Here is an 18011-nt window from a genome sequence, read left to right on the forward strand (position 1 = left end):
TAGGAGGCTCCTCAGATCTCAATACAAAAGATCTCTCCTTGCCATGTTTTGGTCAGGCTTCTTTCAAACAGGCTATGCCCTGTGGAAATTCTCCATGCTGGCACCTTTGCCTGGAGCCCAGCATGGTCCCTTGGGAAATGTGGCCTCGGCACCCTTATAGCCTTAGGAGCCTCCAGCTGAGGCTGGGAAAGCTGCCATCCTCTTGCAGACCCCAACTCCCAGCCAGCTCTGAGATGGAAACTAGAGAATTGTTAGCTTTTAGCAAGTGGAAGAATTAGCAAGAACCACTAAATCTCTAAGACCAAGTGTTCATGGGTTCCAAGTCCCCTTTCCTGAAGCCAGTTGGATGTGTATGTTAAAAATATTTTTAAAGTAGCTCCTTTAAGAAAAACACAATGGTGGGGGGCGGGGGCGAGTAGGAAGCCAGAGGCTCCTGAGGCCCTGTCTTTAGAAATGTTTTCCCACCTGATGGGGCTCAGGGAGGTGGTGGTACCGGGAGCTGGATCTCTCTCCCAGAACAAGGAACAAAGGCGGAGGCCACACTCAGACCTCTCAGACCTCAGGTCCGGAAAGCTGGGTAAAGGACTAGAAAATCAGACTTAGATGCAGACCCTACAGTAACACAGAGAGACAGTTTCTTTCCCATGTATACCATTAAATCACCATGTTCTTTCTCTTTAGCCTGGGATGTGGGGTGGGAGGTGAAATTCATGGAGACCACTCCCCAAAGAGATCGAAAGGATTCTAAGTGTAAAATCTTGACTGTTGGTTGGGGCTTCAGCAGTGTTTTTTCAAATCTATCCCTTTTACTGACCCGCACAAATACAAAGGCAGTGGTGTCCTCTCTCCTTTCCTAGCCGAAGTCCTATCAGGGATTTGGAACCACGACGAAATTCGTAAGAAACAAACGCCGAGAGAAATGATGCTGAAATCTGAGTGCTCAACATTCCCTCGCACAAAGACAAATGCGTCCTCCGAAATGCGGCAGTCCAGGCAGGCCTCTTGATCAAGAAAAAGGGTTTTAAACGAGAAAAAATGGCTTCGTCTGGCATTCAATCGGCTGCGAGCTCAGAGGGCCGACCGGGGGACTCTTAAGGCCTGGGGGCTCTTCCCGAGGGAGGCGGGCTGGGGAGGCTTCCGGGAGGCCGGCGGGTGGAGGAGAAATTCAGAACCGTTGTAAATATTCATGTCTGCGGGGGTGGGGGGGAGGGTGCCTCTTCACCCCGCCTCTCCCAGCTGCATTCACCACCACCCCCCCTTCGGGGGGGGGGGGCAGAGCGCCTGTCCGATCGTCCTTGGACAAAGGTGATCTCCCCACATTTTTGTTCTCCGGTCATTTGACTTAGGGAGTCCATTCCAAAGGTTCTGTTGGGAAGGGACTGGCTCTGGGTGTTTTCCCCCCGCGTTTCTCCTCTTCTTTCGTTTCCTAAAAGAGCATAAATAATTAAAGTTTGGCAGGGAGGAAAAGCTTTCTTGCAGAACTGTAGTGGCAATAAATGAAATGACTCAGAATCCCTTCCCCAGTCAGCTTTTACGAGGGCTGCCAGACAGTGTCTGTTCACGTTCTCCAGATACCAGGGGCGCCCTGACAAAGTTAAGGTCAAGTTAGTGTCTTATCTTGGGTGGCTCAAAATTACCGCATCGCGTCTGGGCGCTGCGCGGAAAGCTACCACTCGCGGAGCAGCTGGATGTGCCGGGAGGGTCGGATGCGCTCTCTGTGCTTCGAGTGGGGCCGCGCAGGCAAGGACAAGGCCACAACGCCGGAGTCTTCATGGTAGGTTCTCGCGGGACGCGCGGGTCGGGAGGCTGCGGTTTTCCTTAGGTTTCGGGGTGAGGATCGAGGAGGGAGCTAGGGCAAAAGGCCGTAGCGGGCCGGGCGGAAAATGAAAGCCCAAGGTTGGGTGTGGGGGCGGGGGTCCGCGCTAACGCGCAGAGAGGGGTCCGCTGCCCCTTCCCCTGTGCACCCGCGCGCCGCTGCAGATGGCGCACCCTCCCCCGCCAAAGCGCGGCTCCAGCCGGAGCCGCCATCGCCATGTCGTTGAACTTGAATGGTTCCGTCCTCCCCATTTCCCTCTTCGGCGGTCAGCAGGCTCCGCTTTGGGGGCAGCAGGCTGCCTGCGCCCCACCCCGTACGAAGAGAAGGTGCGAGAATTTTCCGCACTCCCAGACCCATAAAGACTCGGCTGCGGGGGGTGGGGGTGGGGGGCGCAGCCGCTGCCCTGGGTCCTGAGCGGCCGCAGGGCCAGTGTGCAGTGTCCGGGGAGCCATTTTAGGAGAGAGATCCAGGGGCGTCGACCACGAACGAGCCCGAAAGGGAGAGGCTTGGGCGGGTGATGGAGATAGGAAGCAGATAAGTGTGCTGGCGGTCTGGACTGAGGAGAAAGGGGCGAGCGGGAATCTGGGCGAGGGTGCCAGCTGGGAGGAAGGTGCACAAAACGATGGGTAGTTTGGGGGGCTGGGGGAGCCTCCTTGCCCTCCAGTCGCCACCGACCTGTTTGCGCAGCGTTCGGAGGAAAGCAGAGGTGGGAGGGGGGCGGAGGAAGAAGAGTGGGAGGGAGAAAAGGAGGGAGGAGAAAGAGGAAGGGGGGGGGACAACGGCCAGAAAATAGATATGAGCTCCGATCACCCGCCTTTTCTCTGTCTGTCGGCATGGTGGGCAGAGCTCACCACACGGGCACTGCGGCAGCCGGGGCCAGGGAGGGAACCAGCTTCTCAGCCTGCGTCGCCTGCCCTGAGCGTAGGGTTGAGGCCCAGAACCCAGTTCTGGGATTGTCTGGGCAGAGGAATCTTGGGTACAGGGGCAACTTCTTGCCCTCGGTTCTGGGATTTAGGTTTGGGGAACTTCTTTCTGAGACACTGATTCTTTCCTTTGGAGAGCGCTGGCTCTCCCAGAGGCCGGAGTCCAGGCCTCGCCCGGCCCCACGGGCTAGGAAAGAGGGACACAGCGGCAGCGGAGGAAAGTGAGGCCTTGGGGCAAATGGATGGGGGGCCCTGGGGGTCAGGTGGTACAGAGAGGCTCAAGCAAGGAGGAAAGAGCTGCTGAGAGCACTCCCCCCTCCCAGAGCCACCGGACCACCTGGAGGAGCCCCTCAGTGATCATGCCGGCCCCAGGGCACCGCAGGAGCCTGGGGGAGACTCGGCGGCGTGGACGCGTAGGCCTTGGAGGGGCTCCGAAGCAAAGAAGGGGCTGGATGTGAGGCGGGCTGGTCCCAGTCCAGGTCAAAAAGCAGAGAGGGTGAGGAGGGTGGAGGCGCCAGTGGTTTGTCTCCGGTTGGTAGGGAGTGGGAGGCCAGGCACCTTTAGAGTAGGACTCCAGATCCTTTTGTTCACCAGACCCCCCACCTTCTAGAGGGGCATGGGGCGTCTCCGCTGGCTGAACTTCCTCCTTGCTTTAGCATTGGGAGAGAAAAGGCAGAGAGGGGACAGGGAGAGCACAGAGGTGGTGACACACAGCTAGGGGAAAGGAAGAGAGAGGATCAGGGGACAGAGAAAGGAAAGGAAACGAGGAAAGTAAGAGGAAGGAAGAAGGCAAGAGGATCGAGAGTCAGATGCTCTGCTGACTGAGCCAGCCAGACACCCCAAGGAGGCAAGAGGAAACAAGAGAAGGGAGTGGGAGAAGAGAAGACAGGAGAGAGAGATGTGAGAAAACTGAAGGGAGACGAAGGAAGGAGAAAAGAGAGACAGGAACACAGAGAGGAGGAGAGGGGGCTAAAGATCCGAGTGGGCACCGAGGCCCTGGCCTGGGTGAGCTCCTGGTAGGGTTTTGGCGTGGGTTTTTTTCTGAGACTGGCACTCGCGTTCCCGGGGTCAGGAATGGAGAGAGCCAAGTTATTCCGCGATAAACGCGCAGGGCTGAGAAATATGTAAATCAGGGCTCCTCGAGCCACGAGAGTGGCGCAATTACGCCCCTTGAGCAAGAAGCAACAAGCTCCTGGCGGGCAAGCTGCAGAGGGTGGCGGCGTCGCGGGGGAGGGAGCGGCTGCAGGAAGAGGTGTGGGGGGTGGGAACCTCACAACCTCACACCTAGTCCCCTGTGCCCTGGGCTGGGGCTCCCCCCTCCGCTCTCCGCTTCTTTCCCTTCCCCCTTCCTCCCCCTTCCTCCCCCTCCCTCCTCCTCCCCGCCGGCTTCGGTCCGCGTACTTAAAGCGGCGCGGGCGGGCGGGCGCGGGCGGGCGGCCCAGCCGGGCGGTGGCAGATGCACCCAGCAGTGGCAGCCGCCGGCGGCGCACAGGTGACCGGCCTGCGGCGCAGCCTGGTCAGGGGGCGCCCGGAGAGTGCCGGCTGGAGAGGGAGACCGATCCGCCCCCAGCGCGCGCGTGTCTCGGCGCCAGGAGCCGTCCCGGGGCGTGTTGGCGAGAGCTGATATAGATATAAGGACATTTCTCTCCATGGCGTCACGTGACATAATTACCACCAGAATCAATCAAGATGAATTGCACGTCAGCGCCCGGTGGGGATTTTTGCTTAGTTGATCCTGGCCCAAGCCTCTTGTGCAATCGATGGCTCAGGTTGGCGGCGCGGGGAGCGGCCCGGGGCTCGCCGGCGCGCACGCCGCGGAGCCATGAACGACTTTGATGAGTGCGGCCCGAGCGCAGCCAGCATGTACCTGCCGGGCTGCGCCTACTATGTGGCCCCGTCGGACTTCGCCAGCAAGCCGTCGTTCCTATCGCAACCGTCGTCCTGCCAGATGACTTTCCCCTACTCTTCCAACCTGGCGCCGCACGTCCAGCCCGTGCGCGAAGTGGCCTTCCGCGACTACGGCCTGGAGCGCGCCAAGTGGCCGTACCGCGGCGGCGGCGGCGGCGGCGCGGGGGGCGGCGGCGGCGGGGGCGGCCCCGGCGGGGGCGGCAGCGGCGGCGCCGGGGGCTACGCTCCCTACTACGCGGCAGCCGCGGCGGCGGCGGCGGCGGCGGCGGCGGCTGAGGAGGCGGCCATGCAGCGCGAGCTGCTCCCTCCCGCGGGCCGCCGGCCGGACGTGCTCTTCAAGGCGCCCGAGCCAGTGTGCGCCGCGCCCGGGCCGCCACACGGCCCCGCGGGCGCCGCCTCCAACTTCTACAGCGCTGTGGGCCGCAACGGCATCCTGCCGCAGGGTTTCGACCAGTTCTACGAGGCTGCTCCCGGGCCCCCGTTCGCCGGGCCGCAGCCCCCTCCGCCTCCTGCGCCGCCACAGCCCGAGGGCGCTGCCGACAAGGGCGACCCCAAGACGGGGGCCGGTGGCGGCGGGGGAAGTCCCTGCGCCAAGGCGACCCCCGGCTCGGAGCCCAAGGGGGCGGCAGAAGGAGGCGGCGGCGACGGCGAGGGGCCCCCGGGGGAGGTGGGGGCTGAAAAGAGTGGCGGCACAGGTAGGCACCCGGTGCGGGGTGGGCGGCTGGGCCGGGGGGCCGCGGGCGCGGGGGGGCGGCGGGGGCCTCCCTCTGCTTGCGCCGTTTTATGTGCTGCTTTATAAGCGTTCGAAGGGGTTTATACATCCTATAAGATTTCCCGGGCCGTTGTAAAGTGTGTTTACGATAGGAAACCAATTTAGGTGGGCTTAAGGTAGACTTCGAGGGGACATTAATCGCTACAGAGAGCTTTTCCCCAGTTTGGGGGGGTGGGGTGGTGCTAGAGACCATGGAGTGAGGGAGGGGAGATTTCAAGCCACTTGGTGAGTGTGGACACTGGAGCCTCCTGCTTCTAAGGGGGGTGGGGTGGGGAGATCCTTGAACTGGACTTTATCCAAGCCTCTGGCTGACGCGCGCTGCTGGCTAGAGTCGGAGCAGATGCCCCGGCGCGCTCGTGTTTCTCTCCCTTAGGGTTCCAACTCAGAGCCTGCCTTGCCCTCTGCTTCTCCGCCTCTGTGCCAGTGTGTGTGTGTGTGTGTGTGTGTGTGTGTGTGTGTGTGTGTGTGTCCGGGCGTGTACACACGTCCACGCCCGCACTCTCCTGTGCCCGCCCATATATCATCCCCCACGACGCAAGCAGGGTCTTTCAGCTGCGGCAGGGGACGTCCCCAACGGGCCGAGGCCTGGCCCTCGCTTGGGCCTGGGCCGCAGGGCGGGTGGGGGTGGGCAGTCAGCGGTCTCTCTCACCTCTTGGTTTCTTTGCCTTGCAGTGGCCCCCCAGCGGTCCCGGAAAAAGCGCTGTCCCTACACCAAGTACCAGATCCGCGAACTGGAACGCGAGTTTTTCTTTAACGTGTACATAAACAAAGAGAAAAGACTCCAACTCTCTCGGATGCTCAACCTCACTGACCGGCAAGTCAAAATCTGGTTCCAGAATCGAAGAATGAAAGAAAAGAAACTGAACAGAGACCGTCTGCAGTATTTCACTGGAAACCCCTTATTTTGAGAGCTCCAGGAAGCACCCCTCTCCCCGAGCCCCACTCACCCACCCTCCTCCCCAGCAACCTGCCCTCGGCAGGCCCAATGTCCTTGGGTTTAATGACGCCTCTTCTCTGTGGAACTCCACGATTCCTTCCCACGGTCAACTCGGGACCTCCCAGCGACCACTGCTGCCTGCGGACGAGGCCGGGGACTTGGCCGAATGGATCCTAATAAGGGGAAAATGGTAAATGCAAACGTCCCTTTACAATTTTACCGCCAATGTGCTGTTGTTCTCCCTCCCTCACTCTGAGTCCCCGTGGGGACGCTGTGGGATCTGTAGAGAGTTTAGGCCGCTGGGTTGGTTGGAAGGCACTTGTTTTTGTTCTGAGTTTAAGGGACCCGACCTTCCCCCTTGGTGAATGCAGATTATTTAAACTCTGGGAAATGTACCTTTGGTCTGTCGTATCCAGGCATAAGTCACTGTGTTTTGTGTGAATAAATGGTTTCTAGTAAAATGGAGGTTACAGCTTCAACACACTATATGATTTTTTCCTCTTTAAAGAAGTTTATTGTCTGATTAGGGTATTTTAGTAGCCAGAACCTTCTCCCATATGCAACTGAAAATCAAGTGAAATGCTTTTTGATCCTGCTGAAATAAGAGTAGCTCTCTCTCACCTTCTCTAGGTTACACTCATTTTAAAATTCACTTTAGAGATGAATTTCTGAATCGAGGGTGGGACCCAGCCATGGTGGTGCTCCTTCCTCCAGGCAATGAGGCTGGGAGAGCAGGACCTAGGAAGGACGTCTCCTCCCCCCTATTTCCCAGCTTAGTGAACTTGGAATTTCTGGAAAGGCAAAAACCATTTAAAAAAAACTTGTTAGACAATCCAAATTCACTTTTAACAAGCTGTCAAGGAGCCAGGGTCCCCCCCAAAAGAAACCAAGATTAGAAACCTTCATTGAAAAAAAAATAATTTGCCAAAAGGAAGTTACCAATGGTGGAGAGGGCTTGGGGTCCTTGCTAGTGTCACAGCGGGCCTGCAGGAGAGGAGGTAAGACCCCTCCCTGCAATAGGGCCTGAGGCTGCAGACCCACTCCTCACTGCATTTATCGCTTCAAGTTAAAGAATGTGGTGGGGGCTGAACAGCACTTTATGTTGCAGGGCCAGGCCAGGCTGTTTACAAAACCTTGAACTGTCTAGACAACACCATAAAAGCCAAAGTTCTAAACAGCTTAATTGGGTTATATTATACACCTTCTGGTGGGCCCAAAAGAGATTTCCGCAATGTGCAATAAACTGTAGGAGTGAGAAAAGCATCTCTTTCTCTGAAAAAAGTAAAGTGAATCTTATGACTCTTAACCTCTCCTAAGCCCAAAGTCAAAAACAAAACAAAACAAAACCATAAGGTGTACAGGACCCCATGCATCTTCAGAGGAGGTATGCATTTCCAAATGCAAAATTTTTTTAATTGCCAAAGTTTGGGGGGGGGGAGGAAAAACATAAGTGCATAAGTGTATGCCTTTGAACTTCCAAAATGTCAAGGTCATCACCTTTAACCTTTCTGAATAATTAGGCGCCTTAAGGTTCTTCTGTGATATTCAGCCGCCACCCACTCTCACACACACACATGCTTACACATATCCAGACCCCCACATACATTTATGACCACACAGAATCATAACAGGGGCTCACCATAAATCTAAGCAAATTCCTAATTTCAGGATCAATAACCTTAATTTCCCTTCAAACATTTGTGTAATTCGATAGCAATTGACTTCTTTTTTAAATACTGGTTAGATTAAAATGTCTACCAGCATGCTTTTTACACAGCTGGTATATACCGAGGTGGGTTTTTTCTGGGGGGGGGGAGGGTGTCATAGATAGCAGTCCCCTTTGCTGTAATGAAGAACCATGACTTTAAAAGCAGGCGTCTGAAAGAGGAAGCTCTAGTCAGATTTACACCTTCGCTATATTTGGGGGAGGGGGAACTGTTGCCCTGTCAGATAAATTATTGTACTTTATGGAACAAAACTAAAAATATTTGTGCTGTTTTCCAAAGTGCCCCCTCAACCTTTGGTGAAAATTGCAAGAGAAACAAAGCCTACAATTGAATAATTTCGTTCGGAAGGGGATTCCTTTGTGTGGATTTCTGGACGTCCGTTAAAATGTCAGTGCCCTAGTAGTATGATCGTTGCAGGATCTTAAAACTGGTTTATTTCTCTCTCTCTCCGTCTGTCTTTTTTTTTTTTTTTTTTTAACTGCGTCTAACTGTAGCAAGCTTGTGTGTCCACCCTCTTAGGTAAGCCCAACCGAGAGATACCGTTTCCCGTTTGCATGGCCTTGGAGAGCCACACGGGGGCGTGCTCACGTTCCAGAAGCCGCGTTTGGCGGAATAGGCCGCGGTACCGTATCTTTCCAATACTGGATTCTAATAGGCAATCTCAGCCCGTTAGAAACCGGCGGCCCCTAAGGTATTTGTTTGCTGTTTGTTTGTTCTCAGCAGCCACGAGGTGTGGGAAGTTGTATAAAGATAGAGAAAAGGGAGCTACCCGGATTCCTGAAATAGACAATCACCTAATCGTTGTCTTCCTAAAGATAAGGCTGTCGCAAAGAATACCGTAGTATAACCTGGTGGTGTCGAGGAGAGATTTTTTAGAAGACAAATATGTGCATTTCGAAATAAGCCATGCCACTGCGAGTTAATTAAATTAGAGAAAATCCATTTTCTTGTTGGTTTGAGTATGAAGAAGGATACAGGGTAGGACCAACTCCTCCCCAAAACAGCATCCGCCTGGTACGCTCTCCGACCGCCTGAGATGATTAAAAGGCTTTTGTTTAAGACAGATGAGGGCGCCGGCAACTTAGCTGAGTGTGGTCTCAGAGAAAATGAGCCATGAGCGGCGTTGGGACTGAGGGGGTCGTTCTGGGCGAGGGAGTGCCCCCCAATCGAGCCGTGCCTGGTGCCCGGTGATGGGAGGCTCTGGCAGAACTATGAGTTGGGGCGACAGGGTCAAGCTGGGCTTGGTGGCTGCGGGTAGCGGCAGACCATCCCGGGGAAACATTTACACGACAAGGTGGCAGAGAAGGGGGTTGCATTTGAAGCAAACGAGCTTTGCCTTTGACAGAATCCTGGACATTCTTCCCAGCTGCCTGCTGGCCTTGAGCACGGAGTTTGATTTTGGCAACAGCTCTTGGAAGCGGTTTTCTTGCTGCGTGTCCTCCTTGTGCCCCATCCCCCTTTTGCAAAGCCCCTGACTTTGGGGAGGGCCTCTGTCACCATCCTTGTCCAAAAGGGAGGTTCCAGAAGGGACGGCTGCAGGACCTGGGCCGTTCTAAGGGAAGGTGGCTATGCCTTCTTTCCCGAAGTTCATTGTGAAGCGCCTCCATCCCCCAGAATTAGTGCTGGCCTCTTCGGCTCCGCTGTCTCTGTCTCCTTTCTCCAGATCCTAGACCAAAGGCCCTGGGTCCACCCCTGGGAGCCGGCATCGGCTTCAGTGGAGGCTGGGGCGCCACGAGCCCCCAAGTGAGGCGTCAGCCAGAGGCATAGGTGTTCCCCGCGGGCACCCCTGACTCCTGTCTGTCTGACCGCGGGTCGCTATCGTGAAGCGACATTTCTCGGAGCCTGACCTGGGCCTCAGTCCAGGTGGGGCGAGAACTCTCCTCCCCAAATGTCGTTGTGTTCCTCTTTAGGCAGCTGCAGCGGGGGTGCACGTGGCCTTTCGGGGGCGGGGGTCTCTTGGCCTTGGCTGGCAGCCTTCCTCAGACAACGGGTACTCGGCAGTCCGCAGTTCCCTTCCTACCAGCAGCGCCCTACATGGGCCTGAAAAAGGACAGAGGATTGGACCAGGACTTAGGGGGGCTGCAGACCCAACCCCTCCTGACTGTTCAGAGCCGGTGGCGCTCGTGGAGTGTGGCCGTGTATCTTGAGTCACCGAGGTCTCAGATCCTGAAGTGGAGGGAAAATGAGCCAAGTAGGAGCCTTTTGTGTCTGTAACGGAAAGAGGCTCCCCAGCGGCCAGCCCTTTTGCACAATCTCCACACACTCTTCATTGAGGTGGTGGTGGCTTCCACAGCCTCCCCACTTGCCCCCCTGATTGCTTTTCACGTTGCCTGGGAGGTGCACAGTGCAACCCGGAGGGGCTCCCTGGGGAAGAAGCCTTTAAAATTTGTCCCCATCCGCTCTGCCCCCAAAGAGTGACACAGCCCTGAGGCCACTCAGGGCCCGAATTCAGGGTGAACCTAGGAGTCCCCAGGTCTACTCAGGCCCAGGGTCACTGCTCTTCTTCCTGGTGACAGAGGAGCGCAGATGCAAGCCACTTCTTGATTACAAATGCTAATTTCTTGCTAAAGCGACCCTATTAATTTTTCTCTGGGAAGAGCTGTGCCAGGGAGAAGGATGTCTCCGCACAAATATGGATATTCATCTCCTTTATAGCGCGATATTGATTTATTATTAATGGTAACTGCTCCAACTGATCTAAAGATGATCGAAAACAGCAGCTATGGACCTACATTAAATACTCGTAAGCAAAATACAGGCTGGCCCCGAAAGCCACTGCCTTTTCATTCCATTTGCTCCATGTTAGTTAGCCTTAGAGTCTTAGCCAGATGTTCCATCCTCCCAGGTCCAGATCATCCTCCTGTATTATTTCTATTTTGCTCAATTTTTATGATAAAATCGCCCTGAAACACTGGAGTCTCTGGCCTCAAAGAACTGGTCTGAAGGCAGATATTTGAGAAAGAATAAAATAGAATTGTGTGATAATGGATTCAAAATTATATCTGATACACGTTTTCTGTGAATGAAGAGGACCTATTTAAAGCTTCCAGTGTGGGGGTGACTTAGAGCCCCAAGCCACTGAGAGTTGAAACAGAAAGGCCCCCAAATTCGGAAGGCAGATCTTGTTTGTTTTGGCTCACCGCTAGACCTACCCGCTCCGCAAGGAATTGCTGGGTTTTCGCCTAATGTTTTCTTCGTGTATAAATAAAGATTATGAAAGGGCATTTGATGGGCATAAAATTCCCGATTAGATTAAACAGTCTTGTCTCACGAGTGGGATAGGGAGAATTGGACATCTGAGTTCCAGGCAGCTCCCCTGGCTGAGATGCAAAGGGACGACAGTCCTGGAGCGCCAGGCTGGCGTCAGGGTGCCTGCCGAGAGTGTGTGCAGTGGGCACTTTGTCCAGCCTTGGGCACGCTTAACCGTGGCCGGGATCATGATCTCCACCTTGTGATAAAACCATTTGGGGGGTGATGGTCACCGGCTGTTAGCTTTGAACAGGACTGTAGCAGGCTAGAGTGAAAAGTTGGATTTTTTTTTTCTCCTGCTTTCCTCACCGCCACCTCCCCATCCTCAAGCTTAAAATCAGCCACCCCTGCGGAAAGGTAATGTTTAAACCCCGGGCTTCGCCAGCCGGCATCCCGCAGCCGGAGCAGTTAGAGGCGCCAGGCTTTTAACCTGACAATGATGTTGTATTTGAACAGCTGCGTAAAGGTTTAAAAGGTCTGTCTCATTGCCACCGTGGAGTTTTTTAAAAGGGGTTATTGTTTGGGCGAGGGCACTTAGAGGGGACAGGCAAAGTGGTCCCAAGGCCGAAAATAATGTTCAGCGCCTGTTTCCACCAGGCCAGGGGAGATTCCTTTTGGGGAGGGGGGACAAAGGGTTTATTGGAAAAGGTTTTTGTGAAGGAGTGAGCAGGCTCCTAGTTCCCCAAGAATGCTGAGACGCGTTAATGAGCATCGGGCTCCAAAGAAATGTTCTGCTGAGGCGGAAACCCAATTTGCCCACAAGTTCAGTCTCTGGGCCTGAAATCCAAGGCCAGCCCGCACAAGGCGAGTGTGGAGAGAAGAAAACACAGACGCCTTCCCGGACCGAGAGAAACTGGTTCCCAATCAGGGTTTCTGGGGCCCTTTTCCTCTCTCAGATGCTGGGAAGGGGATCTGGGAAGCCCGAGGACGGCTCCTGTGCCCTGGCCCGGCCCCTCGCCTAGGGCAAGCCTTTGGAAATCAAGGTTAAAGCTCCCCGCTGCTGCCCCGAGGCCAGGGCTTCCGAAGGGCGGCTCACCCGCCTGCAACCAGAGAACAAGAAAGGAAGTTGTTGGAGAAGTTTCTCATAAAACTCTGAGTTTCCATGGTGGTGATGGTGGTTGTTCTTTAATGAGCTCGACCACAACCCCAGACCAAATCCTCTTTATAGAACTTTCCGTCACCAAAGGAAACAGAGGACTAAGGTTCTCCCACCTCCTTTTTTTCTCCCTCCCCTTACCCAAGCAAACCGGTGTCAAATAATTTTAGGAATTGTCCAAAACTATAAAACTCAACTTCTGACAAAAGTATAGCTTTTAATATTTGACGATTTGTGTTAAAACAAAAATTGACCTTCTTGGTTAGTAGCGAAGGGGAAAAATCAATAGTATAATTTTCAATAATTCATAAAGCGAACGCCATTATGCTAAATCTTAACTATTAATCTTATCCTTTACAAAGTCTCGATTGATTTGTTAATAAAATATCTTCCCGTGTGTGGCAACAGCGGGTATAACTCTTTAAAAACCTTCAGAAGCAAGAAAATTACCAAGTAGCCCAAGAATGTAGATGAGAATTTTATTGATCGCCCTGATTCTTCTTAATATGTATTAATAAATTCCACAACCTTTTGTACCTTGCACTTGTCAGAAACCAATGCTTTTACAAAATCCATAAAAGGAAAACATATTTTTCTTTGCAGAAGAACCAAATGACACCTTTGCATCTCTCTCTGTCTGCTACTCGGCCCAGTCAGTTTTCTAAAACTTCTGGAGTCTGTGGGCGAGAGTTTTCCCCTTTCCTTGCAAAAAATTCTTTTCTTTCTCCCTCCCTTCCTTCCTCTTTGCTCATTATTATCAGGGTGTGTGGGGAGGGAAACCTCGGTTTCGTTCTCCCGCCGGGAACCGGAGGGACGCTTTCCAGGATAGCCCGCTGCTGGCGAGGGATTGTCTCCGGGCTGAAAGCTCCCAGCCGCCCGGCCGCAGAGGTCGGGGTGTGGTTCCTCCGACTGCCGAAGGCTCCAAGGCTCGGATAGCCCACTGGGGCGCGGAGGGGCCGGGAGCCCGCATCTCCCTCGGGCCGGAGGAGGGAATGGACAGCGCCAGAGCCGGCCGGTCCTCGGGGCTCCGGGCTGGCCAGCTGCTTGGCCTCTTAGCCCTCGCGGCTCTTCTCGCCTCCGCTCCCCACCATAACTTGGCCGCGTCTTTGCGTGAGAGATCTTTACTGTGGCTCCCTGGGGTGGGGTGTCGCAGAGCCCGGGGAATCCGACTCACCTTCCCAGGCTGCCCGGGAGAAATTGAACCAGCCGGGCACCCACCCCCCGCCCGTGCCCCGGCTCTGGGGCGCGTTCTGCCTGGGTGTGTGCGGGGAATGCTTCTGTGAGCTGGCGCCACGGCACTGCGGCTTCCCTCCCCGCGCGTGTCCTCACGGAGGCCCCTCTGGCCGAGACTTTCCTTCCGCCAGCGGGGCCCGGCGGCCGGAGCGGGGGGATGCGAGTGGGGCTGGCCGGCCGAACGAGCCCCGGGGAGGCTGGCGGGCGACGGAGAGCGCTGGGCCGGTTGTCTCCAGCGCGCACTATCACGGGCGCGTAGTAGATGTCGCTGTTGTCCGTGCTTACGCGGCCGGCCGGCCGGGCTCTGGAGCACGTGACCTGAGAGGAGGCTGCGGCTCAAGGCCATTTTCAAATCTCATTGGCTTGGTTGTCATGTGGTCGGCAGAGGCATCCACAATTACACGGGGAATGTTTTCCTAGAGATGTCAGCCTACAAAGGACACAATCTCTCTTCTTCAAATTCCTCCCCAAAATGTCCTTTCCCAACAGCTCTCCTGCTGCTAATACTTTTTTAGTAGATTCCTTGATCAGTGCCTGCAGGAGTGACAGTTTTTATTCGAGCAGCGCCAGCATGTACATGCCACCACCTAGCGCAGACATGGGGACCTATGGAATGCAAACCTGTGGACTGCTCCCGTCTCTGGCCAAAAGAGAAGTGAACCACCAAAATATGGGTATGAATGTGCATCCTTATATACCTCAAGTAGACAGTTGGACAGACCCGAACAGATCTTGTCGAATAGAGCAACCTGTTACACAGCAAGTCCCCACTTGCTCCTTCACCACCAACATTAAGGAAGAATCCAATTGCTGCATGTATTCTGATAAGCGCAACAAACTCATTTCTGCTGAGGTCCCTTCGTACCAGAGGCTGGTCCCTGAGTCCTGTCCCGTTGAGAACCCCGAGGTTCCTGTCCCTGGATATTTTAGACTGAGTCAGACCTACGCCACCGGGAAAACCCAAGAGTACAATAACAGCCCCGAAGGCAGCTCCACAGTCATGCTCCAGCTCAACCCTCGCGGCGCGGCCAAGCCGCAGCTCTCGGCCGCCCAGCTGCAGATGGAAAAGAAGATGAACGAGCCTGTGAGCGGCCAGGAGCCCACCAAAGTCTCCCAGGTGGAGAGCCCCGAGGCCAAGGGCGGCCTTCCGGAAGAAAGGAGCTGCCTGGCTGAGGTCTCCGTGTCCAGTCCCGAAGTACAGGAGAAGGAAAGCAAAGGTCGGTATGAGCAAGTTGCCACCCCAGCGGGGCGTGCAGCCCGGGAACCCGGCAGAGAGGGAGCGCCTGGGTGCCCAGCGTCGAGCCGGGGCAGCTGAGGCGGGGCCCGACTGGCAGGTGCTGCTCCTCCTGGCTTTTAGAGGGGCGGTCTCAGTGTCGAGAAGGTCCCAGCTTCTCCCCGGCTGCCCTGGCCCTCCTGGCTAGTCCTGGCCCCACGCTGATGGCGCCTGGGCAGAGGAAGGGCTTGCCGGGTTTATTTTTCCTGAGCTAGACCTGAAATGCAACAAAAGAGGGCAAATGAGACCTGCGGCTCGTAAACACGGCCCCAGAACCTCCTTTCTCCCGCTCAGATTTGCAGTCCCAGCTTTGCCTTTCACCCAATGATGATTTTAAGGTGGTCCAAGGCACCGTGTTCGTGTTCAAGTGTGTGCACCCCGCATCCTGCGAGCTTGGGGGCGGCAATGGGAACGAGATGACTGGGCTGATTGGCGCTTGGGCTGGGGAACAGGGGTCCCTACCTCTGCGGGGCTGGGTAACCTTGGCTTTGTCTGGGGAAAGTGCCGCAAGCTTTGCAATCCATTTGCAAAGGGGGCAAAGGCTGAAGGGAGGAGAATGGAATCTGCATGGGCTAGGGCAAAGAGCCAGGGGCTCTGGCTTTTGGAGGAGGAACCCTGCCCCAGAGCCTCTCCCCCAGTGTCCAGAGGTGGGCCACACTAAGAAGCTCGGGGAATGCTTTTGTGTGGAGACAAGAAGGTATGAGAATTCAAGAAATTCTGGGGAGTACCTCAATGCCCAGGCAGGTCGGAGAAGGTGCACTCAGTTCCTTGGTTATCTTTTGAAAGAGAAGGGCAACTATAAACCTGGTTGTGGGGCTCCCCACCTGCGCAGGAGAAGTGGGGAAGAAGTGGCAGCCTTGGGGATGTGAGGCAGCAGTGGGGTTGGCAGTCTTGTTCAGGCTGTGGTTTGTTTCTTCCACTCCAGCCCTGTTGTGAGCTGACCACTTAGAACGTTGCTGGGGAGATCCTGAAAGTTTACTATTGTACTAATGTTTTGTGCAGGTCAGAAAGTTGAGAGAGAAAAAGAGAGAGGGAGAGAGAGACAACCCTAGCATCGAGGGCGAGAGTACCCTCCATCGCGTCATTGTGGGCATTTAAACTAATCTGGCATCAATTACAAATCCCTTCCAGGGCCCACCTCATAAGAGGAATGTTTAATACCAGCATTTCCCAAAGCGGCCTGGCTGCCAGCGGGGTCATGGCCAAGGGTACATTTGAACAGGCTGAGAGAGAAAAAAAAAAAAATCTTGATTTTTTTTTCTTCTTCTCCCTTTAATTTTGTTAGAGGAAATCAAGTCTGATACTCCAACCAGCAATTGGCTCACTGCAAAGAGTGGCAGAAAGAAGAGGTGCCCTTACACTAAGCACCAAACGCTGGAATTGGAAAAAGAGTTCTTGTTCAATATGTACCTCACCCGCGAGCGCCGCCTAGAGATCAGTAAGAGCGTTAACCTCACCGACAGGCAGGTCAAGATTTGGTTTCAAAACCGCCGAATGAAACTCAAGAAGATGAGCCGAGAGAACCGGATCCGAGAACTGACCGCCAACCTCACCTTCTCTTAGGTCCCAGGCCCGTCGGAGGCCAGGATCGGAGAGGGGGCACCGCGTTCCAGGGCCGAGTGCTGGAGGACTGGGAAGGCGGAAACAAAACCTTCATTGCTCTTTGTTTTTTGTTTTGTTTTGTTTTGTTTCCTGCTAGAATGTGACTTTGGGGTCATTCTGTTCGTGCTGCAAGTGATCTGTAATCCCTATGAGTATATATATTAAAAAAAACTAGCACGTGTAATTTATTTTTTTTTTTTCATCGTAATGCAGGGTAACTATTACTGCGCATTTTCATTTGGGTCTTAACTTATTGGAACTGTACAGCCTCCATCGGTCCATTCATCCATCCAGCAATGTGACTTTTTCATGTTTTTCCTAACACAAAAGGTCTGTGTGTGTGGTTAGTCCATGATCTCATGGCGTTTTGAATACATCCAGTACTTTAAAGTACTTAAATTACATATATATTTAAAAAAGATTACGAAAACCCACAAGCTTTGGGGGGAGGGGGACTAAAAAAGCACATTACAATGTATCTTTTCACAAATGAACTTAGCAATTGTCCTTGGTGAGATGGAATATTGACGACTTATGCCTTGTAGCCTTCCCTTGTGGTGCATCTGTGGTTTGGTAGAAGTACAACAGCAACCTGTCCTTTCTGTGCATGTTCTGGTCGCATGTATAATGCAATAAACTCTGGAAACGAGTTCGCTCCCTCTGCTTTCTGAAACGGATATATGTTTCGGTGGAAATGAAAGCGTTTGGTGAGATTATCTTCCTGTTAAACTGCTTGTTTGGGGGCGGTCGGGAGGGGGGCGGTGATAGAGGGCAGGGGGAGGAAGATAGGAGAGGCTGGAGGAGGCCTAGGGCGCTAAAATTTGGCAGTGGCTGGGGGAATGATAATCCAGCCTGGGTGTGCTGGCTTCATAGCTGGGAAGAAGGGGAGTCTTCTCCCCGCCTCTCCCACCCTCCCCCCCCCCCACCTCCCCAAGGTAGTAACAGAATTGAATTCTAGATGGGTGTGAGTTCCCCTCTAACCACAGCCTGGTAAGTAACCCTGTGCCCACGCTGCTTTTTTCTTCACAGCACCTCATTTGTATGTTTTCCTGTCTTTGGTTTTGGTTGTGTTATTTTTTAATACTTTTAGTGGGGTCTTGGCGATTTCTGGCTGGGACGCCATCGTCAGGGGCTAGGTTGAAAGCGGTCTTGCCCACCTGGAAGCCGCCGGGCCTCCATTACAAGAACAAGGACAACCAGCAGCTAGCATTGCATCGGATCCAGTTCTGCTCCCCCTTCCCTCACCCCCACCCCTATCCCAAGCGCAAGACAAGCCAGGCCACAGCGAAGCCGAGGATGGGTGAGTTTTCCCATCCCACTTTGCCCTGGTTTCCTTGTGGAAGGATTTTATGTTCAGTCATTACCTTTTAGGGTCCCACACGAAATTTTCTTAAAGGAGGAAATTTTTTCCCCCAGGTAATGCTCTCTCTATTTAATTACAAAATGCTGGTTGGAGCCACTGTCTCTGGGAGGCA

General features: G+C 54.3%; 2 protein-coding genes across 2 annotated transcripts; both read left to right on the forward strand.

Moving 5' to 3' along the window:
- The first annotated feature begins 4561 nt into the window (after positions 1-4561).
- HOXD11 (homeobox D11) lies at positions 4562-6877 on the forward strand. Its single transcript, XM_042994739.1, has 2 exons — positions 4562-5342; positions 6092-6877. The coding sequence occupies exons 1-2, from the start codon at positions 4562-4564 to the stop codon at positions 6325-6327; spliced, it is 1017 nt and encodes a 338-aa protein (XP_042850673.1). The 3' UTR covers positions 6328-6877.
- Positions 6878-13332: 6455 nt separating this feature from the next.
- HOXD10 (homeobox D10) lies at positions 13333-17185 on the forward strand. The gene is made up of 2 exons (XM_007074544.3): positions 13333-14878; positions 16220-17185. Exons 1-2 carry the CDS (start codon positions 14134-14136, stop codon positions 16495-16497), a joined length of 1023 nt encoding a protein of 340 aa, XP_007074606.2. The 5' UTR covers positions 13333-14133; the 3' UTR covers positions 16498-17185.
- Positions 17186-18011: the final 826 nt, after the last annotated feature.

Source organism: Panthera tigris, chromosome C1 (genome assembly GCF_018350195.1).
Source record: "Panthera tigris isolate Pti1 chromosome C1, P.tigris_Pti1_mat1.1, whole genome shotgun sequence".
NCBI lineage: Eukaryota > Metazoa > Chordata > Mammalia > Carnivora > Felidae > Panthera > Panthera tigris.